This window comes from Schistocerca nitens, chromosome 1, assembly GCF_023898315.1.
Source record: "Schistocerca nitens isolate TAMUIC-IGC-003100 chromosome 1, iqSchNite1.1, whole genome shotgun sequence".
Lineage (NCBI taxonomy): Eukaryota > Metazoa > Arthropoda > Insecta > Orthoptera > Acrididae > Schistocerca > Schistocerca nitens.
This window is the reverse complement of record NC_064614.1, coordinates 673,996,673-674,019,663: the sequence shown is the minus strand read 5'-3', so window position 1 is coordinate 674,019,663 and position 22,991 is coordinate 673,996,673. Positions and strand designations below refer to the sequence as shown.

Sequence of the window (22,991 nt, the reverse complement as noted above, 5' to 3'; positions counted from 1 at the left end):
GCCAGGTGGAAATGGCATGGCAAGCCGTTCCACAGGACTACATCCAGCATCTCTACGATCGTCTCCATGGGAGAATAGCAGCCTGCATTGCTGCGAAAGGTGGATATACACTGTACTAGTGCCGACATTGTGCATGCTCTGTTGCCTGTGTCTATGTGCCTGTGGTTCTGTCAGTGTGATCATGTGATGTATCTGACCCCAGGAATGTGTCAATAAAGTTTCCCCTTCCTGGGACAATGAATTCACGGTGTTCTTATTTCAATTTCCAGGAGTGTATTACAGATCGTTAGACACGTCCAACTGGATTTTAGTAATTGTTGGCTGACAGAATTTAAATCTCTTATTCAGGCTCATTACGCTGGATATTTTAACTTACTTTCCCAGGAGATCTGTAAATTTACTTTGAGAATAAACTTCATGTGCTCATCAAGCGCTGCCGATCAAATCAGTATACAGGGTGTTACAAAAAGATACGGCCAAACTTTCAGGAAACATTCCTCACACACAAATAAAGAAAAGATGGTATGTGGACATGTGTCCGGAAACGCTTACTTTCATGTTAGATCTCATTTTAGTTTCGTCAGTATATACTGTACTTCCTCGATTCACCGCCAGTTAGCCCAATTGAAGGAAGGTAATGTTGACTTCGGTGCTTCTGTTGACATGCGACTCATTACTCTACAGTACTAGCATCAAGCACATCAGTACGTAGCATCAACAGGTCAGTGTTCATCACGAACGTGGTTTTGCTGTCAGTACAATGTTTACAAATGCGGAGTTGGCAGATGCCCATTTGATGTATGGATTAGAACGGGGCATTAGCCGTGGCGCGGTACGTTTGTATCGAGACAGATTTCGAGGACGAAGGTGTCCCGACAGGAAGACGTTCGAAGCAATTGATGGCGTCTTAGGGAGCACGGAACATTCCAGCCTATAACTCGCAACTGGGGAAGACCTAGAACGACGAGGACACCTGCAATGGGCGAGGCAATTCTTCGTGCAGTTGACATTAGTCAGCGTCAGAGAAGTTGCTGCTGTACAAGGTAACGTTGACCACGCCACTGTATGGAGAGTGCTACGGGAGAACCAGTTGTTTCCGTACCATGTACAGCGTGTGCAGGCACTATCAGCAGCTGATTGGCCTCCACGGGTACACTTCTGCAAATGGTTCATCCAACAATGTGTCATTCCTCATTTCAGTACAAATGTTCTCTTTACGGATGAAGCTTCATTCCAACGTGATCAAATTGTAAATTTTCACAATCAACATGTGTGGGCTGACGAAAATCCGCACGCAATTGTGCAATCACGTCATCAACACAGATTTTCTGTGAGCGTTTGGGCAGGCATTGTTGATGATGTCTTTATTGGGCCCCATGTTCTTCCACCTACGCTCAATGGAGCACGTTATCATGATTTCATACGGGACACTCTACCTGTGCTGCTAGAACATGTGCCTTTACAAGTACGACACAACATGTGGTTCATGTACGATGGAGCTCCTGCACATTTCAGTCGAAGTGTTCGTAAGCTTCCCAACAGCAGATTCGGTGATCGATGGATTGGTAGAGGCAGACCAATTCCATGGCCTCCACGCTCTCCTGCCCTCAACCCTCTTGACTTTCATTTATGAGGGCATTTGAAAGCTTTTGTCTACGCAACCCCGGTACCAAATGTAGAGACTCTTCGTGCTCATATTGTGGACGGCTGTGATACAATACGCCATTCTCCAGGGCTGCATCAGCGCATCAGAGATTCCATGCGACGGAGGGTGGATGCATGTATCCTCGCTAACGGAAGACATTTTGAACATTTCCTGTAACAAAGTGTTTGAAGTCACGCTGGTACGTTCTGTTGCTGTGTGTTTCCATTCCATGATTAATGTGATTTGAAGAGAAGTAATAAAATGAGCTCTAACATGGAAAGTAAGCGTTTCCGGACTCATGTCCACATAACATATTTTCTTTCTTTGTGTGTGAGGAATGTTTCCTGAAAATTTGGCCGTACCTTTTTCTAACACCCTGTATATTTCGCTATCACTATCGACATTCTATGCTTCCGTGTATGGCGTTTAATTGGCATTAATTTCCAATATTCCTCCCATGGCCTACCACGTCGTGGGGATGTTTGTGTGCTTCATTGATTCACTGAGCTATGCTGGCGGGAGCTGCGCTCCTGGCAAGGTCACCCATGCCAGACTGGTCGTTTGGCATTTCTTGGGAGGATGTGGGTAGCAACCACATGGGCCTATATTTAAGTTTATTTAAACGCTAAGGAGTCATCTCTTGTGAACAGAAATACAACAGTGATTGTTTTGTTAAAGAGAACTGTCGTATAAATAAATATTTATTCGATGGTGAGCAACTGCATCATTTTAATAACTTTGAAAATTTGTGCTAAAAGTTTACATATACCCACGATTAGAGATGGAGCCAGCGCTTTCCCGTAATTCTAGAGGTCGGACTATCAATCTCAGTTATAAAAAGCCACCTATCACATGCTAGAACCTGAGGAAAGCTAAATGGAACAAATATCGATCCTACATCGAGAAGGCAATAAACAGGATACCACCGAAACTTGAAAACCACAAAAGATTCACAAACCTTGCACAGAAAGCGGCCCTGAGGGAGGGGTTTGGAAAGAGTGCGAAACACTAATGGAGCAATGTAAGAAGATCGGGGACTACGAGACTGCAATACAACTGGTCAGTACTATGAATGAGGAAAGCGGAAACAGATGGAAGTAGTCAATGGAGGTTTTACGCATTCCTCCATGAAGAGCTGGGACCTGCTGAGGAAATTCTGTCACCGCGCCTCACCGGCCGTATGTTGGCTGAAACTGTGTCTCAGATGAAACAGACTTCCACAATCCAACTAAAGACAGTGAAGAGAATGAGATTTCCAGGCACCTTAACAATATATTTCTCGATACCCCAAGCAACAAGGATGTTATAAAGGAAATGGAAACAGAAAAAATTACTCAGGCCTTGGAGCTAATGAAAACAGGAAAAGCGACCTGATGAAATTCTAGCGGAATTCGTCAAGGCGCTGCGTATTTTAGGAAGAAGGTTCTTGGCCAAACGCTGAACAGAAAATATCGCACGGGCGCACTCCCTAAGATCTGGAAGGAAGCGAAAGGCATTGCGGTGCTGAAATCCGGAAAGACTGGGCATAACCCAAAGACTTGAAGACCGATATTCAGGCTACGTATCTCTTATAAACTATTCTAGAGATTATTGCTGACTAGATAAACTCCATATACACGGTGATTCACGAAAATACGCAAACATTTTAATATGTTATTCCACAAGTAAAACTCAAGGAAAAAGTTCAGATTAACAAAGGTCCGCAAATGATTAGTTACGGAGTTCGGCTAGTAAAATATTTTGCTTGAAATTTAGCAACTTCGCTAATATGAAGCCATCGTAAAACTGCACGAGGATAAAGGAAAGCACGACTTCCATTTATTTTGTTGTTATTGGTCTGATGAATCTAATGAAACATGTCCCAGACGTTTAACTGCAGTAGTTTTCCAGAATATCCAGAGAAGAAAACGAAATTGAGAAGAACTCCGTGAAATTGAAACGAGCAACGAAATCTGTTCATACACGTGCAGCTAAATGCATTGAACTCGGTGAAGACATTTTTGAACATTTATTGTGAATGTATTGTGAACCTGTATGTACACTCTACAATTTCCTTAACACTAAGCTTTGTTTTCCCGGTTTAATATGAATTCACGTATGCTATGGTATTAATAAAAACACATTATCTGACAAATTCATACGCCGGCCGCTGTGGCCGAGCGGTTCTAGGAGCTGCAGTCCGGAACCACGCTGCTGCTACGGTCGCAGGTTCGAATCCTGCCTCGGGCATGGATGTGTGTGATGTCTTTACGCTAGTTAGGTTTAAGTAGTTCTAAGTCTAGGGGTTTGATGATCTCAGATGTTAAGTCCCATAGTGCTCAGAGTCATTTGAACCATTTGAACACATTCATACAGTTTCCGTTAACGTTATTACCATCATTTTTTCAAAATTAAATTCTCTACAACTTTTGGTGAAAATTTGGTGCAGTAGTCGGGAATTTAAAAAACAAATTGGGCCAAGTAGTTAATAAATTACAAATTTTACGAAATTACTTCTTTGCTTCTCTGGATGTTCTGGAAAATTGCTGCAGATACACGTCTGGGACATGTTTCATTAGATTCACCAGACCAATAACGACAAAATAAATGGAAATCGTGCTTTACTTTAACCTCGTACAGTTGTGCGATGGCTTCATATTAGCGAAGTTGCTGAATTTCAGGCAATGTCTTTTACTAGCCGAACTCCGTAACTAAACATTTGCGGACCTACATTTACATGATCTTTTATCGTTAGTTTGAAAATATTTGCATGTCTTCGTGAATCACCCTGTATGTCCAAGCCCACATTCCTTCATATGAAGCGGGTTTTTGAGCAGGTAGAAATTGTTGCGACAAGTGCTGTTTCTCGCAACCAATATTGAAAAATTTCTTTAAAATATATTCGCTGAATGGTGAATTCTCTTAGCATCAACAGTTCTGGGTGTAGCTATACTACCCATCGGCGGCATACGAAAATTTGCGCCAGACTGGGACACGAATGCGGATTTCCCGCTTATCACGAACGGTCGCCGTACCACTTACGCCAACCGAGCTCATTCCATGGACCGGCACCAACTTCTGTATGTTATGCTGTCTATATTCTTATACATACTACATGAAATATGGTTTATACGGCGCCTGAAAAATAAAGGGAGAGAAATTTGAATTGCGATTTATTTAAATGAAGATCAAACCTGGGGTGTTAAAATTGGAATGAATGTGAAGTTAAATGTTAATGTGCATCACAAACAAGTTTTTCTCCTTAATTAAGAGTGCCTTTAAATCTACCTAAGCTCAAGATTGTCCAGCTATGCCTATTCTATAATGTAGGTTCGTACACGGCCGTGGGGCTCGAATGGTACCTGTACGAAGCTGTAGCCTATGCACTCCGCACTGCTGCTGTTGCACGCCACTCTCCTGGAAGGCTTATTTAAATTTGTTTCTCACGTTAGACATGCTTAGCCACTTGCACTCGTAGCACACTCTGGAATTTGAATGTAGTCGTTCCATTTTTGGTGGAGAAATTTTTTTGTAAATTACAGTTCCAATGCAAAGATGGCCTATTGCGACAGAACCGGACAGTTTTGGTCATATGTAAAATCGGTAAGCGGATCTAAATCCCCTATTCAGTCACTCGTTGACCACGATGGCACCGAAACAGAGGACGACCGAAGAAAGGCAGAAATACTGAATTCAGTGTTCCGAAACTGTTTCACTGCGGAAAATCGTAACACGGTCCCTGACTTCAGCCGTCGCACGGACGCCAAAATGGAAAATATTGAAATAAACGATATCGGAATTGAAAAACAACTGCTATCACTTAGTAGCGGAAAAGCATCCGGACCAGACGAGATACCCGTAAGATTCTACAGTGATTAAGCTAAAGAACTTGCCCCCTTTCTATCAGCAATTTATCGTAGATCTCTGGAAGAACGTAAAGTACCTAGCGACTGGAAGAAAGCGCAGGTCGTTCCCATTTTCAAGAAGGGTCATAAATCAGATGCGAATAATTATAGGCCTATTTCGCTTACGTCAATCTGTTGTAGAATAATGGAACATGTTTTATGTTCTCGTATTATGACGTTCTTAGATAATACAAATCTCCTTCATCATAACCAACATGGATTCCGCAAACAGAGATCATGTGAAACTCAGCTCGCCCTATTTGTCCAAGAAATTCACAGTGCCGTAGACACTGGCGAGCAGATTGATGCCGTATTCCTGGACTTCAGGAAGGCATTTGATACGGTTCCGCACTTACGTTTAGTGAAAAAAATACGAGCTTACGGAATATCGGACCAGGTTTGTGATTGGATTCAGGATTTCCTAGAAGAAAGAACACAACATGTCATTCTTAACGGTTCAAAATCTGCAGATGTAGAGGTAATTTCGGGAGTACCGCAAGGAAGCGTGATAGGACCTTTATTGTTTACAATATACATAAATGACTTAGTTGACAACATCGGTAGCTCCGTGAGGCTATTTGCAGATGACACGGTTGTCTACAAGAAAGTAGCAACATCAGAAGACTCGTACGTACTCCAGGAAGACCTGCAGAGGATTAATGAATGGTGCGACAGCTGGCAGCTTTCCCTAAACGTAGATAAATGTAATATAATGCGCATACATAGGGGCAGAAATCCATTCCAGTACGATTATGCCATAGGTGGTAAATCATTGGAAGCGGTAACGACCGTAAAATACTTAGGAGTTACTATCCGGAGCGATCTGAAGTGGAATGATCACATAAAACAAATAGTGGGAAAAGCAGGCGCCAGGTTGAGATTCATAGGAAGAATTCTAAGAAAATGTGACTCATCGACGAAAGAAGTAGCTTACAAAACGCTTGTTCGTCCGATTCTTGAGTATTGCTCATCAGTATGGGACCCTTACCAGGTTGGATTAATAGAAGAGATAGACATGATCCAGCGAAAAGCAGCGCGATTCGTCATGGGGACATTTAGTCAGCGCGAGAGCGTTACGGAGATGCTGAACAAGCTCCAGTGGCGGACACTTCAAGAAAGGCGTTACGCAATACGGAGAGGTTTATTATCGAAATTACGAGAGAGCACATTCCGGGAAGAGATGGGCAACATATTACTACCGCCCACATATATCTCGCGTAATGATCACAACGAAAAGATCCGAGAAATTAGAGCAAATACGGAGACTTACAAGCAGTCGTTCTTCCCACGCACAATTCGTGAATGGAACAGGGAAGGGGGGATCAGATAGTGGTACAATAAGTACCCTCCGCCACACACCGTAAGGTGGCTCGCGGAGTATAGATGTAGATGTAGATGTAGATGTAGGTTGGAACTAACACTCACCTGTAGCTTTCACGGGTGTGCCTGTCGCTTCACGTGTGACAAAAGTCGGGTCAGATGTGGACGTCGTGCCGCACGTCTTTGATTTGAAGGTCGCTGTATCCTTGGGGTCGATCAGGAGGTTTAATGCTGGTTGTCTGCCCAGTCATTTAAGTCTTTGAAAGGACTAAGGACATGTTCAGGTCCTTACGACTGCTACTACTGTAAGACGTGACCAGTGATTTTCGAGTAGCGGCATGCAAATTTATCGAGGCCACGAGCAGGAACCACGCATGCGCGGGAAAGGTGTTATAGTCGGAACCAGCTATTAAATGGACCACAGCACCGCTCCCTGCCGGGATTCGAAAGGCGACGCGCGGGCAGTGACTGTTTCGCCGGCCGTTGTCGCCGAGCGGTTCTAGGCACTTAGAGTCCGCAACCACGCAGCTGCTACGGTCGCACGTTCGAATCCTGCCTCGGGCATGGATGTATGTGATGTCCTTAGTTAGGTTTAAGTAGTTCTAAGTCTAGGGGACTGATGACCTCATATGTTAAGTCCCATAGTGCTTACAGCCATTTGAACCATTTGAAGTGACTGTTTCCGGACGATGCTACGGCTAAAATCTCAAAACTCTGAAATGCTCTGATATCGGCTCTGCAGATGTCGAACGGGGCCTTGGATGAAATATTGCGCGACTTACACAATGCTATTGGGCGCAAACCCGAGATGTGTATTTGCAAAAGGTCCGTCTTGAAAGCATGAAAAATCACTTCTTGCAGAAATAATTTCTCACATCTTGCTGGACCATCTCTTCTCGGTGAAACGTTAATTCAGACATAATCAATAACAGCCTAAGCATAATATCCTGATAGGTTAAAACTGTTTATCAGACAGTGAACAAAAGCATACATTGCATTCTGCATGGTGGCCGTTTTGACCTGAATCATATTTCAAATATTCCCTCTCTTCGTTTGCATTACCAACACACGTCGCGTGTTCTGAGGCTATCTCAAGACAAGTACTCCTGTATAAGTTATCCGCTTCGACACGTTAAGTGGAATTATTCAGAGCTCACCCCATGATGCACTTATTATCCGAACTCAGCAGTTCACGCTATAGAAGCTACAGTACAGTTAATCTGATCTAGAGAGCTATGGAAGCATACAATTTAGTGCACGTATGATTGACATTATGGGTATGAAATAGATAGTCCTGGAAATACAATTTTAATTAATGGAAAACAGGAACTGGAGCTGTACCGGCGGTACAGCTGTTGAAAAAAATTGCAAAACCAAACTTTCTTAAAATATGATGTACCGTTAATAACACTTTAGTTCGTGGGTACAGTTTCTACCAAAAACTATCAAAGTGGAGGTCGTGTGTTACTAACAACGAATGAAGAACACCAACACTGCGATAGAAACACATTCTTATTAGAATTGGTTCAACAAAATAGCTGCTTATAATAACAAATCTTTATTTACGACAGACTGTTTCCGCATTTATCGCCATTTTCAAGTACGTATAGACTTATGTCACGTCCATATTAAGTCGTTAGTGAACTGTCTTATAACTGTCACTATTTTAATAAGATAAGTGACGCAAATATTGAAAATAAAACGCCCTAAGAGTGGAACTCTCAAACTACTGTCATACCGTAATTAACATTTTATTTTCAATATATTACGCCATTTACCACCCTTATTAAAACAGTGACAGTTATAAGACAGTTCACTAACGACGTGATATGGACGTCACTTCAGTCTGGTCGTACTTGAAAATGGCGGTAAATGCCGAAACAGTTTGTCGTAAATAAAGATTTGTTACTATAACCAGCTATTTTGGTGCCTCTACTCTAATAACTATGTCCTCATCAGACATATATTACGCTGCTGCCCCTAAAGAAGAAAAATTGTTAAGAAATACATTCCTTACATGCTTACTGAACACAACGCAGCACAATAAGATAGCGTAAATGTTATCCATTGCACTCAGTAAGACTTTTCTTTAGTCAGTAATTAATAAGTAATGATTAACAGCAGATCAGTTTTCTAGTTATCTAAGAGATCATCAATAACACTTATTGTTTTTCTTTACAGGGTTGAATTTGCCCATCGAAAAGGAATGAAATCCGTAGATTCAAAGTCCGGTGAGTGTCGACGATTACTGTCAGATGTGACCGAAGTATCTTTTGAACTGTGCCCTGCAACGGTTATTCCTAGCATGCCAAAGGACGCACATATAGGTTCAGTAGACTTCCCATCCTACCTGAAGATCTAGTAATTCGTTTTCTCGGCACCCCGAACACTAGTTTTTTAATACATAGCTCCTACAGCGCAATAGCTGGTAGAGAACAGGATCCCGTAAATAAATTTGTGTCCTTGTTTGTTTTAGCCCTTTGCAGCAGATTATACAAGATTCAAAGTGCCCGATATAGCATTTTTCTCACTAATGTGATTTACTTTGTGGTTGAATTGTTTCACATTGTCATGAAAATCAAGATTTTCGATTGCGTCACAAGGGAACGTTTACTTGCGCAAAATGAAACAGAAGTTATTGTTTTGTTGCTATAGAAATTTAAATTTAAGAGAAGAAGGTGAAGGGAAAGATGAAATGTTGCGTTAAACATAGGAAACAAAATCTTCGTATGTATTTTGTTTTTAAGAAAAAAGATAAAAGTAGAGAAAATCACGTCCCTTCTCTCGTCGTGTTGAACAGGAAAAGAAAAAAAATTCATGTAAGAAATTCAGGATGAAACGTCGAAAAACGCCATTTTAGGAATAAACTACGAGGAGTGTATGTGCAAGACGGATTCCATCGAGTTTGCGTTTCCAGTGCGTGCCTGACTGGGACTTCACAGACACGACTAGAAATCTGCATGTTTGTGCTACAGGGCGTTGTGCGTGTCCTAAATATTGTCATAAACAAGGTACCACGATTCTTATCATGTTCATACCATTACTAACAGGAAGATATTTGGCCAGCTCGCGCTTAGAAAGCAGGAGCTTTCTCCTACAACCTTAGTGCTAAGGCAAGTATGAAATGGAATTGCATGGAGTGGAGTTATAGCTTTAGTGCTAAGATAAGAATAGAAATCAGCATGTTATAATATTAGCTACAAAATTACAATGTTATGCAAAGATAACGTTAGTTCTTTTCTTCCTTGATCGTATTTTTAGTAGTTTCAGAGATTTAACAGTAAAAGTTAACGTGCAGACTCACTTTTACTCCAGTACAGGGGCTTCTCCCTTAAAGTGTCCTTGACGTTATGACAACTGTAATACGGTAAATATTTTAGACTTTAGATGAGACTACGGTATGTTTACACAGATTAATCTGAATTCGGTCACGGTTTTTCCACTACAGTCTAGCGTTCTCAATGGAATGTGCCCGTTTCCTATGGAGAGAGGGGCCGAGCATGAAATACATTCCTGACTCTTGAGTAAACCTCTGAAACTTTTCATCTCTTAACCGCAACCAGAGGTAGCAATTTCAATTAGAGCAGCATCCAAATTTTTGTTAATTACAGAGACATTAGCTGACAGGAGAATTTGTGAAATAATTCTTCAAATTAATAAATTACAGTGAATTACTCTATTACGTGCATAAAGACGTAAGCTGATGTTGCGATTTTCTGTCAGTTTTGCAAACGCAAGGATGTAAAGCTGTCTTTGATCATAGGTGTTTCGCGAGATCAGAGAAAGACGCTAACTGCAAAGGATCTAAGCAGCCAAATTTTTCTGTACTTGTGGATCAGTGCTACGAATATCCAGTGGTGAAAAAACTTTGCTTTTAATTGTTCTTTCTTGTTTAACCTCACATTTTTGTTAACCTGAAGATATCGGAATCACATTCAAGTTAAATTGTAGCGTTCCTTCGGATTCCTTGTTAGTATATTCCATTTCTGAACATTTTGTGCACAGTTCGAAACACCAGATTTCGTGGACCGATGAAACACACATCTCAATGCAAGCACACATGTTTTCGTATTGACTGTGAACGTAACATAACCATTCACTGACCCATTCCGAAGTCTCGGTTAGTAGTTTTGATAGATTCCAACAGCACACGCATAATAATTTGTCTCCTTTATACACACAATAGCAGTTTTAATTACTGCTTCAACCTCTAAATACTGTTAAAATTATTATCTAATAAGAGAAACCGCGAGATTATTCTTCTTGGTTGCTGTACGGCCTGCGTGACAGCAGAAATTTTTATTCGAACTTTGAATTTCAGATAGACAATCGTAAGCATGCTGCCGCGTGCCTACACTTGCATACATTCGTGCGCTGCGAGTTCAAGGCATGGCAATAGACAGCTGTCGGATCATTCGATATTCCTCGTGGGCGAGCAGAATGATCTTGACAAATAAGATGAGGGCAAACGCATCTTTTACTCTGTAAATAATCACACCAAAGGAGAACTCGTGATTATCCATCTCCTAAAGTAGCTGTTCTCATAAGAGTTGCGTTTTTTGTAAAGCTCTGAGTATCTCATTAGCATATTCATTTTAAGTATTTTTTTTTGATTCAGTGTAGTTTAAATGTAATAAAATGTAATAAAAAAACGCCACTGGTATTTCGTGAGAGGATAGTAATGCTGAGGGGTGGTGCGTATAGTACATTATAACACTGATACAACCTCCGAATTACAACGGTTGTATGAAGGCATACAAGGCAGTGTAGTTTTAGTTCGAGGATATAACTGCGCCTGTCTGGGCGCCGGAAAACTGCTAGTATTTTCCTAAACTAGCAGGTGGGTGTGAACCGTATGGCTAGGCATTTTCGTGAAGCGGGACTTTTACAATTAGAATATTTCTCTGTGGTGGCTCAGGTGGCTCAGGGCATAGAAACAGGTGCGACTCACAATTAATAGTCATAGGGTTAGCAGTATTTTGGTCTATGGTGTATAAAATACATTAGTGTGGTCATGTTGAGACTTAAAAAATATTTTTACGTGGTGTTCTTAACTCAGAAACTGAACAGTGTGAAATTATTCCAACTGGTGTGCAAGGTATAGGACACAGGCGACATACCCTCGGACTTCAAGAAGAAAGTAACAATTCCAACAACAAAGAAGGCAAGTGCTAACTTATGACAGGTAAAAATAATGACAGGAATTATTTACGGAAGAATCGAAAACCTGGTAAAGCTGGCCTTGAGGAAGATTAATTTGGGTTCCGGAGAAACTTAAGGTAATACTGAATCTGCGAGCTATCTTGCTATGCTGGCAACCTATCTCCCTATCGCAGAAGTTATATATATATATATATATATATATATATATATATATAACTTCTGCGATAGGGAGATAGGTTGCCAGCATAGCAAGATAGCTCGCAGATTCAGTATATATATATATATATATAACTTCTGCGATAGGGAGATAGGTTGCCAGCATAGCAAGATAGCTCGCAGATTCAGTATTACCTTAAGTATATATATATATATATATATATATATATATATATATATATATATATATATATGTTGTGGAAAAAATAAATATCGAAAGGGCAATTTAGGAGGGAATAGGAAATAAATCTGTGAGACAGTAAAATTAGTTGAACGGAGCAAACAGACAGTGTCTTGAAAAGAAGTTAGAAGATCAAAATGAACAAACGTAAAATAAGGGTAATGGAATGTAGTCTAATCAAATCAGGTGATGCTGAGATAATTAGATTACAAAATGAGGCAGTAAAATTAGTAGGTGACAGTTTCTGTTTGGTAGAAAAATATTTAATGTTGGCCGAAGTAGAGTGGATATAAAATGAAGACTTGCAATAGAAAGAAACGTATTTCTGAAGAATATAAATGTGTTAACATATCAAACATAATTTTATGTGTCAGAAATACTTTACTGAAGGGATATGTCTAGAGTGCAATCTTGTACGGAAGTGAAACGTTGTCGATTAACAGTTCAGACAAGGAAGGACTACAGACTTTAGAAATGTTGTGCTACAAAAGAATGTTGAAGATTAACTGGGTAGATCGAATAATTGATGAGGATGTACCAAATGGAATTGCAGAAAGAAGAAAGTTTTGATCACCTTGACAGAAAGAAGAGATCAATTGAAAAGACACATCCTGAGGCAAAAATGAATCATCAGTTCGATAGTGGAAGGAAGTGTGGGAGTAAAAACTGTAGAGGGAGTACAAGGCTTGAATGCATTGTGCAACTTGAAATGGATGTAGGTCGCAATAGTTGTGTTGAAATGAAGAGACTTGGGTAGGGATCCATCTGCTTACTGAAGACCGCCGCAACAACAACATTTAGTCCAAAATTAGCTGATATTGAACGTTTACTTGGAACTTACATCAAGCCGAATTCTTAATACTGATCGTGCGGTTTCGCTCAATCTGGGTTAAGTTGCTTTGCACAGAATATTGAATATCAGTTTAAAATATTGCCTTCCGTTAATTAAATAAAACGTTTTATTCAATTCTGAAACGTCATAAATAGCCTGCTGTCAGTTCACGATTTTGCACCCGTATAATTCTAAATTACAGATGGTAGCTGCAGGTAACTTTGTTCAGGAACATATTGCGGCATTGTATGGCTCCTGACAGAGGACGCGCTTGTATTTACATAACACAAATTATTTCAATTAATTTTGTAGGAGAGTCCCACAACCTTTTCGAAAGTACGAAGGTGAAAAAATTGATGCGACAAGACTTGAACCCTATACCGACCTGACCTCTGCTTTGCAACATGGTACGCCTGTACATTACGCTGGGCTCTACGTTTTTTGTCGGCGACTTTCATTTGATCTTATAATCTATTATAATCTGTTAGAGGCTTTAGTCGCCAAAATGTTGTTAATTTACATTTTATTGTAACCAATCGTAACAATAACGAAACTTTTTCAAAAACCTTCAGAGTTCTGTCGCCTTAAAACGGCTTACTCTGATAATAGGCGAGTAATAATGCGATAATGACTAAATAAGAAAATTCTTTAAACACCCATATGATGTTTCCCGTTGATATATTACAACAAATCGTACTAGTAACGATTCGGTCTCGAGACACGCAATGTACTGGTGCTTAGGAACAACATATATTCGTGGAGTGTAAGGTCTAATATAAAACCCACTGACTATGGGCTTCCATTGAACACGACAGCCGCGCGGGATGAGCCGAGCGGTCTTGGGCGCTTCAGTGATGGACTGTGCGGCTGATCCGGCGGATGTTCGAGTCCTCCCTCGGGCATGTGTGTGTGTGTTTGTCCTTAGGATAATTTAGGTTAAGTACTGTGTAACCTTAGGGACTGATGACCGTAGCTGTTAAGTCCCATAAGATTTCACACACATTTGAACACGACAAATAAAACAAGGTGTCTTGCTATCTGCTTGTGACATAGGAGGCGTTCTTGGCTCCTATTGGTTCTACTTTAAAGACTTGTTGGCAAAATATTGCAAAACTTATTTCGGACTTCATGGAAAGAAATGGCTCTTCAACGTCAAGTAGTAAAAAGTGACGTCACAAAACTCATAAAGCTCCAGGTCAACGTTAGCTAACGCGACCCGTGTGCCGATGGCTTAAGCAAAGTACATAAGCGGAACAGACATGAGTGGGGAATCATTCCACCCACGATTCGGACCGCAAATGGAAAACCAGTAACATGGGCTACTTTTACAAAACGCAGATTTTTATGACCTGTCACACGGAAACCAGCGTTGCAGAAACGGTGATCGTCGGCTACACTTGTGCTGTTGTCGGAAGCACCTATAGAAAGAGGTCGAAGAACGGTGAAACCACTAGTAGGCGGCATGAAGTTGGATGTCCACGTCTTAACAGGGAGGTCGGAAACTTACCTGCTCTGTAAAGCAGCATAGGCGGCGATATGTAACAGATCTGACGATATGGTACTACGCTGCTGGTAGCATCTGCTGAGGAACTCCGTGACGCTGCTGCTGCTTGGAAGCCTTGTTCACCACTCTACTCGAGAACAACTGGCCGCGGCAAGGGAAGAAAGAGGATCAACAAGGGCGGCCCCAAGCGGCACCGCAAGCTGTTGCGCGACAGCATCTAGGTCTGTCGAACGCGCAGGGGCGGCCTCAAGCGTATCACCGGTCTCGTCTACGAGGGGACCCGCTGAGTGCTGAAGGCGTTACTGGAATACGTGATCCGCGGCTCTGTCACGTTCACTGAGCACGCCGAGAAAAGTCTGTCACCGCCGTGGACGTGGTGTACGCCCAAAAGAGGTAGGACTGCAACCAGTACGGTTTCGGCGGTTAGACGTGCGCAAAACTCACCTTCACGCTCGTCTGTGATGGAGGTGGTGCTTCAGCGTACAGTAGTGGACTTGGAGGTTTGCACCACACACCCCCCCTCCATATTCTTATGTTGACCCAACGACATTGTCAATCATTGCTGCAGTGTAAATGAGATCATCGATATTGTACCCTGGATCAATGGTAATTTATCGCCTTGTCTGACGAAATACGTTTCTTGCTGCTCCAGGTCGATGGGCGTGTACGGACGCTCTACCACACTGCCGAACGGCTGCTTCATAACGCGCTGTCCATCTTCCTGACCGGTGCCAGCGCTGTTCTACTATTATGCTAGGCAACATTCACATCGGCTTCCATGGCACTTGTGGTAGTAATAAAAAGTAGCATGCCCTCTGTGGATGAGCCTTCCACTACAGCAATAGTATCTTCCAGCAGTGTCACAAGACCAGTATCGTACTAAATTGGTTCAACTGGCTCTGAGCAATGTGGGACTTAACTCCTGAGGTCATCAGTCCCTTAGAACTTAGAGCTACTTAAACCTAACTAACCTAAGGACATCACACACATCCATGCCCGAGGCAGGATTCGAACCTGCGACCACAGCGGTCGCGCGGTTCCAGACTGTAGTGCCTAGAACCGCCGGCAGTATTGTACCACTTTGGTGTAAGGAGATTTATAGTGAACTCACCAGATTCGCCTGATCTGAACCCGATGGTACACATCTGGAACGCTATTAGGAGTCAGCTCAACTTTCAAGCCACTTTCTCGTAATTTACTGGAATTGCGTGACCTGTGCGAGGACATCTGTTGCTACATACAGCAGGAAGCCGAAGGATTTGTCAAATAAATGCCTTGCAGAATTGCCGGGATAGTGCGTTCTAATGGTTGATCGTAACTATTAAGCAGGTGTTCATAACGTATTTGAATCGCCAGTCTCCATGGTTATCAAACAGTCAATGATTTTTTTTCAGATTGTAATATTTAACAGCATGTGTTGACACGTAGTACATCCGAGTTGCTCCTGCATGTTTCCTGAAATAATCTCCCCACTTCGTATTAGGTCGTCATCTCGGGCCTGTGGAGTCCAGTACAATACTTTCTTGATCCATCCACAGTTTGTTTGATTGTATAATTGTCCAACCTAATCTCCTCCAACCTAATATCCCATTCATTTACATCACAGTCACAACTGCAACCTGCGCTTTAGTATAATTATGAACAGTTTATTATCTGTTTTGAGTATCCTTTTTCTTACCCACTTACAGGCGAAAATCGATGTTGTTTATAAACACTGATCCTTAATTTTACTTCACAGATACATGTGAAGAGAAGACAGGTAAAGGACGTCAACAGTACAGCTGTCGTGAAACTTTCTGGCAGATTAAAACTGTGTGCCGGACCGAGACTCGAACTAGGGACCTTTGCCTTTCGCGGGCAAGTGCTCTACCAGCTGAGCTACCCAAGCTGTGAGGGCGGGTCGCGAGTTGTGCTTGGGAACCTTAGTTGGTAGAGCACTTGCCCTCGAAAGGCAAAGATCCTGAGTTCGAGTCTCGGTCCGGCAAGCAGTTTTAATCTGCCAGGAAGTTTCAAATCAGCGCACACTCCGCTACAGGGTGACACTCTCATTCTGGAAGCATCTCCCAGGCTGTGGCTAAGCCATGTCTCCGCAACATCCTTTCTTCCAGGTGCGCTAGTTCTGCAAGATTCGCAGAAGAGTTTCTGTGAAGTTTGGAAGGTAGGAGACTAGGTACTGAGAGAACTGAAGCTGTGAGGGCTGGTCGTGAGTCGTGCTTGGGTAGCTCAGTTGGCAGAGCAGTTGCCCGCGAAAGGCAAAGATCCCGAGTTCGAGTCTAGGTCCGGCACACAGTTTTAATCTGCCAGGAACTTTCGTATCAGCTCACACTCCGCTGGAGAGTGACAATCTCATTCTAGTACAGCTGTCATTTATTCAGGCCGCAGTCCGCGTTTCCACCGCTATTGGGCGCTACAGTCGCAGTACTGCACTCACGAAAGACAAAGATCCCGAGTTCGAGTCTAGGTCCGGCACACAGTTTTAATCTGCCAGTAACTTTCATATCAGCTCACACTCCGCTGCAGAGTGACAATCTCATTCTAGTACAGCTGTCATTTATTCAGGCCGCAGTCCGCGTTTCCACCGCTATTGGGCTCTACAGTCGCAGTCCTGCAGTCGCTGGCGGTGGAAAGAAACTCAAAACTACTAGATGGTGGATGGCAGAAATTTAAAAAATTCACTATGAAGCTGAAGGAAAAATTTAAAAACGCCAAGATAGTGTTGGCAGCAAATTCAAAAATTCAAGAAAGTTGTGTGCCGTGAATTTGTAATTTGTGGCACATTTCCTTTCCTGCCCCATACAACCTTCCGTGTTATCTCTGATCTTCCACTAGTGCTTCGGAAGGGGGGAGGGGTGAAGTCGACAGTGTTTTTGGCGCTGTTGGCACCGATCCTAGCCTGGATGGGGCAGCTCGACGTGGGAGATGAGAGTCTTGGGCTGACCAGCACTCAAGCTGTTCAAGCTGAAGTCTTTGATTAACCAGTGGGCGAGCCGGAAAAAACAGTCGGCTCTTGGACTGCGAGCAGTGACGCGCAGTTGACTTCATTGTACTGTGAACAGTGGGGTCTGTTCCTGATGTACTTCTTGCCATAAGTTGGGCCATCCATGCAGTCTAGTTGCTGCCCAGAGAGCGGCTGGAAGTAGTGAGCTGGTGGTGAGAGAAAAACGAGAAACCTTTTCCAAGCTGATACGACAAAGAGCTATCTGCTCGACCTCACTGACGGTAACTGTGGGAGGTGGCAACTGTGTGGACACAAAAAACCTGGTTGGGCGGCTGGTGTATTTTTCCAGGTGAGGCGATGACGATTCCAGTCGAGTCACAGACAGGAGCTTCAGATCACAGTAGGAGCATTAATGGATGCTTCAGTGGCAGACAGCAGTATTCTGGTCGGTCGAGTGATCCAGCGTAGTCTACAGGCTGTGCATTGAGTGTATTGAATCGTCAGTAATATTTCACATGGAAGGTCCGTGGACACCGTGGTTCTTGTGTGATAGCACGCTGCGTCTGCAGACGCTTTCTCTAAAGGTGAGAGCCATATTGGTTTGGTTATTAATACAACATGAGCGTGATTTATCTTGAAACTCTGAATGCTATTAATATGCCATTTCACTGAAAATTACCTTATTACTTTCCCTGTAAGAGTTACGTAGTTTGTGTGACATATTGTACCGAAAATCGTATTCATAAATTTGCGAAGGCAGCCGTTTAATAGCTTTGCTTTAATATGTAGCCGTTATGGGAGTGGTCATATATCCTTATTTAGTTGAGCGCTTATGTGAACAGCCTTATTATAGTGGGAGATTTATCTCAGAGGGTGAGGTCCTGCAGTTAATTGCCGAATTTTTCTCTCATTTTCCTGCCTGTAGCTAGGAGACATACCTTGTACTCTATTATTGTATCGACCGAATTCGATCTACTGGGGATCAAGTCTATTTAAATATTTTCATTGTGCTACAGGTGTATTGTGTTGTTATTCTCTTGTTGAGCTCTGCCGTCAAGGAAATTAAGTTCTGTTATGTTGTAAATTTTCTACTGTTAAGAATAATATTTTATGTCGTAAATTCTTTCTAAAACTGAGTCAACGACTGCAAAACTTGCAGCCCAAACACCACACGACCCAAATCCCGCGCAACAGTAGGAATTTCAGAAAAAAGTTCAGTAAAGTGATTCAAGAAAATTGCAAAAATCCGGGATGGTGGAAGTAACCAGTTATTATTTACGGCCCCTCTCCCTCCCCTTTTCCTCCTTTAGTCTTCCCGCTCCTCCAATCGGAGCCTTGTATTTTACCTAAAATTAAAATGAAACAGTCTGCCACATCCTGGTATTTTAGCGATCATTGAAATTATACAGCCAGTCTCAATGTTTACCCCACAGAAACCATACAGACATGCTCAAAAGTATCAAAACAACTTTAATTTTTACGCCATGTTGAAAATATTCATCCAAAAAATTATTTAAAGGTTGTACGGTAACTGGCAGTATTTCCACATCTGAAATATATCAGCAACACACACACACACACACACACACACACACACACACACACACACTAAGTACATTGCATGAACTTACAACACTTGTAAACATTCGTAATTCGATCGCTGTACCACACGGGGTGTAACACGAAACCTATGTACGTATTGTAATTATTATTGCACATGGTCCATCATAGCTAACCCATATGACATCAAAGTACACAAGATGTTTATGAACAGAATCAGTACTACAAAAAATATTTAACCATTTGTTCAAATCCTACATTCCACTAAAAATTCCTTTGTGTTAATTAAACAAACCGGCAAGTGAAAAACATGTAACCCATACAGCCTATTGAAATAAAATTCTATCTGACAGGTCATGGTACTCACATTGTATTGAGCCTCCGTTAAGTTTGGAAGGTAGGAGACGAGGTACTGGCAGAATTGAAGCTGTGAAGGCGGTTCGTGAGTCGTGCTTGGGTAGCTCAGTTGGTAGAGCACTTGCCCATGAAAGGCAAAGGTCCCGAGTTCGAGTCTCGATCCAGCACACAGTTTTAATCTGCCAGGAAGTTTTATAAGCATGAATAATTGTCTGTTATGGTACTGTAACATCTACAAAGAAATTCTATGCCAGCAAATCTACGTATTATTACCCTGTAATAAAATATTAGTGTCCCACACACATATATAAGATTGTCGTACAGTCAAAGAAATTAACTATCAGGGCACACAATGTACATGCTACTCATACTGACAGCTTTGCACATGCTTTGACATGATAAGCTATTGGGATATATCTAACAAAATTGCAATCATTTTGCACATTATGAGATACTCATTTCATTTCACAGAAGTGATTTTAGCCACTTCACTAAGTTCTCTGCCTTTAGTTCCCTACTTGCGTGTTAATCGACGCACTGGGCTCGGACATCCTCGCACTGGAGACTAAAAATCACATTAAGTCGTCATGAACACTTCTCTGAGTACCACGCTCTTCTAACATCCTTCTATACGTTAAGTTGTAATTCATATGCAATAATTTAGTTTCTCAAAGCAATGGTCTGTGACGATGAAGCAACAGCGGACTGAAAGTCATGCTGCAGTAGTTGCAAAATCACACGTCTGCCTATTGAGAAACGTAGCCATTAGCCCATCGCGTGACGTCAGTCTCTCATAGTTCTGTGCGCCACCACAATTACGCGGACAACAAAACAGGGTTAAGCTCCACGCGCATTGCGTCGTTCCTGTTTGCCAGCACACAGACAACACAGTCGCTACACGTACTACTGTAATCGTTTGTGGCATCGCCTTGCAATGTACACTGACCTTGCAAACGTTAACGCAACATTTCAGTACACGATAACCGCCAGCTCTCTTTAGCAAACTTTTACTTACACTTATTTAACAAACATAAGAAATAACTACCGCTCGTGTTGTCTGTTAATTGGAGTCCACCGTACTTTGAAACGTTGCATTTGTTTTTGAAGGCTACAAAATGTCAATTTGCCAGGTGGTCCCCACAGTCTCTCACTTAATACGATTTGTATTGCTTTTTCCATGAAATTACACACCGTTCGAATTTTGTACTTTGCTGTATGTCTTCTTCTGAACTATATTTTCAAATAAAAGCTGCCCAGCGTTAACACAGCGAAAAACATGACTCTCCTATCATGAACGTCAGTAAGGTCTTCCCATAATTAAATCCACAGACTACAACTTCGTAATTTACCAATACAAGTTCACACTTCAGACGAGTCTATGTATTTGCTGCACTACAATAAAATTGATTATACTTTTTTTAAATTGTTTACAGAATTTGTTCACGTACATCTTCCACCAGTTAACGTGCATCTGATGATAGCATCTTGACAGTCTGTCGCACACTGACATACCTTTACACGATTCAAATACAATTTGCCGTAAGAGCCTCCTAGATACCACAATTTTTGGGAAATTTTCGGTACATTCCTTAGAAAGGTCTTCCACTTTTGACGACTAGGAAATCGCTTCAGCATCGCCTGCCTCGTGTAATACTTTCATGAGATAATTACATTGTTACTAATCGCGTCCAATATCTAAACACTTTCTGCATTGGTCACCTTAGTTCGTTCATCACTTCCGGAGCTCTGCCACTATGTTTTGTTAACTTTTCTTCGGGATTCATCTTTCTTATGATTAAACGTACCAGTAAGCTTCATCCGCAGACTACCAATTTCCTCTGATAACTTACTATAAGCGCTCTTCGTTTCCTGACTAGAGTTTTTAATTCCTTGACTCGCTTCCTTTAACATCTGCAATACTAAATCGATGTCAACAATATATGTTCTCACTTTCCGAGTAGCCGCTGGTGTTGAACTATGCATTGACGAATCTAAACTAACAACACCAGTTCTTCTGTTACATTAAGCGTGGTGTTCTCAAGTCCAAAATCTTGTTCTACATTAACTGAGTCGCCATATTCTGCTTCTTCATTAATAATATCATTACCGTTTTGCTCTTCGCCTGCCGTTTTAATAATGTTCACAGTGGTCGCGTTACGCTATAATTCATGCTTACATGTAATTTAGAAATCCCTCTGTGAAATTAAAGTTTATTAACATCGTTCACAGTTTCTTTTTTATTCATTCGTAAACAACGTGGAATCCAATTTGATGCAAAGCGCCACTATCGCAAATAGCTGATGCAGTAACCTTGTTGCTACGTTTTCTCTGACGTATTCGAAGTTTGCGATAATATCATAGTACTGTCACGCTCGCCATGTATAACCTTCTACTGTCCATCCTTGCATATAATTATTAACGTACGAAATGGGTAGCGATATATTTAAGTTTTTCTCATTTTATTTATGCCAAGTGTGATGCTTAGCTTCTTTGACCAATATCTTAAATACGATGAATGAGGTTCTCTAGCTATCCAAATCAGCAATTTCTTAAAGGTGAAGCACGATTTATTCGTATAAATTCACTTGAAATCAACTTAACATCTAACATTACACTTTAGCTCATGATAATAGCTGCCATAAACGATAACCGCCTTGCTACCTCACAGTTCGCTCCAACTGCCCTTCTTCCCCACCACAGATAACTCTTCATTGTTCCTCGTGTGCTCAGCGACATTATACACGAATGTGATTGTATACTGTTGTTTGTATCCTTAACCTAAACAGGCCCGGTAACAATATTAAATACAAATAACACTAAAGAACTCTGGTGGCCATTCTATCTGTCACGCACACTTGCAGCTCTAGTCACTTACATATCCACTCATTTACATATCCGCCGATGTGTACAAAATTACATAGACATCTGACCATGTCTTCTGGGTACTTCGCTTTTTGTCAGGCAGTGTACCACCAGCAACAACCCGCGACACAGGAAAATTCGAAACTCTGCCAGGCACTTTATTGGAATAGCAGAGAAATCACGCAGATGTAGATATAGATTTATTTTTATGTTATTCATCATCTAACGGTTAGTTATGGTTTTCAGTGTATTATTATTACTGCCAACAAAACTGTATCTGAAAACATTGTCAACATGTAAAATTCACTGACTTTTCGGCCACTTCTATAAGTGGTCTTCCTCTTGGTGTTTTGCTGACAGCTAAATGGGATACAATAGTTCCCACATATTAGTGTTCTGGTAGGGTATCCAGGATACGGAGGAGGGGTGTTAGATGTCTTCTATTGGTAATTGCTTTATTTTTTATCATTGTTGTTGTAGCTTTGGCTGGAGCCACAGGACACGATAGGGCGAAACCACTGATTGAATC

General features: G+C 41.7%; 1 protein-coding gene across 2 annotated transcripts in view; it reads left to right on the top strand.

Moving 5' to 3' along the window:
- Positions 1-22,991, top strand: part of LOC126236767 (GTP-binding protein Rhes-like) — a 470,896-nt gene that overhangs the window by 242,571 nt on the left and 205,334 nt on the right. Inside the window, exon 2 of one of the 2 annotated variants that reach the window (XM_049946341.1) lies at positions 9,031-9,080. The exons of the other annotated variant lie outside the window; for it this stretch is intronic. Coding sequence (XP_049802298.1) covers positions 9,056-9,080 — 25 coding nt within the window. The 5' untranslated portion in view covers positions 9,031-9,055. The remainder of the gene's footprint in view (positions 1-9,030; positions 9,081-22,991) is intronic. 2 annotated transcript variants of the gene reach the window in all.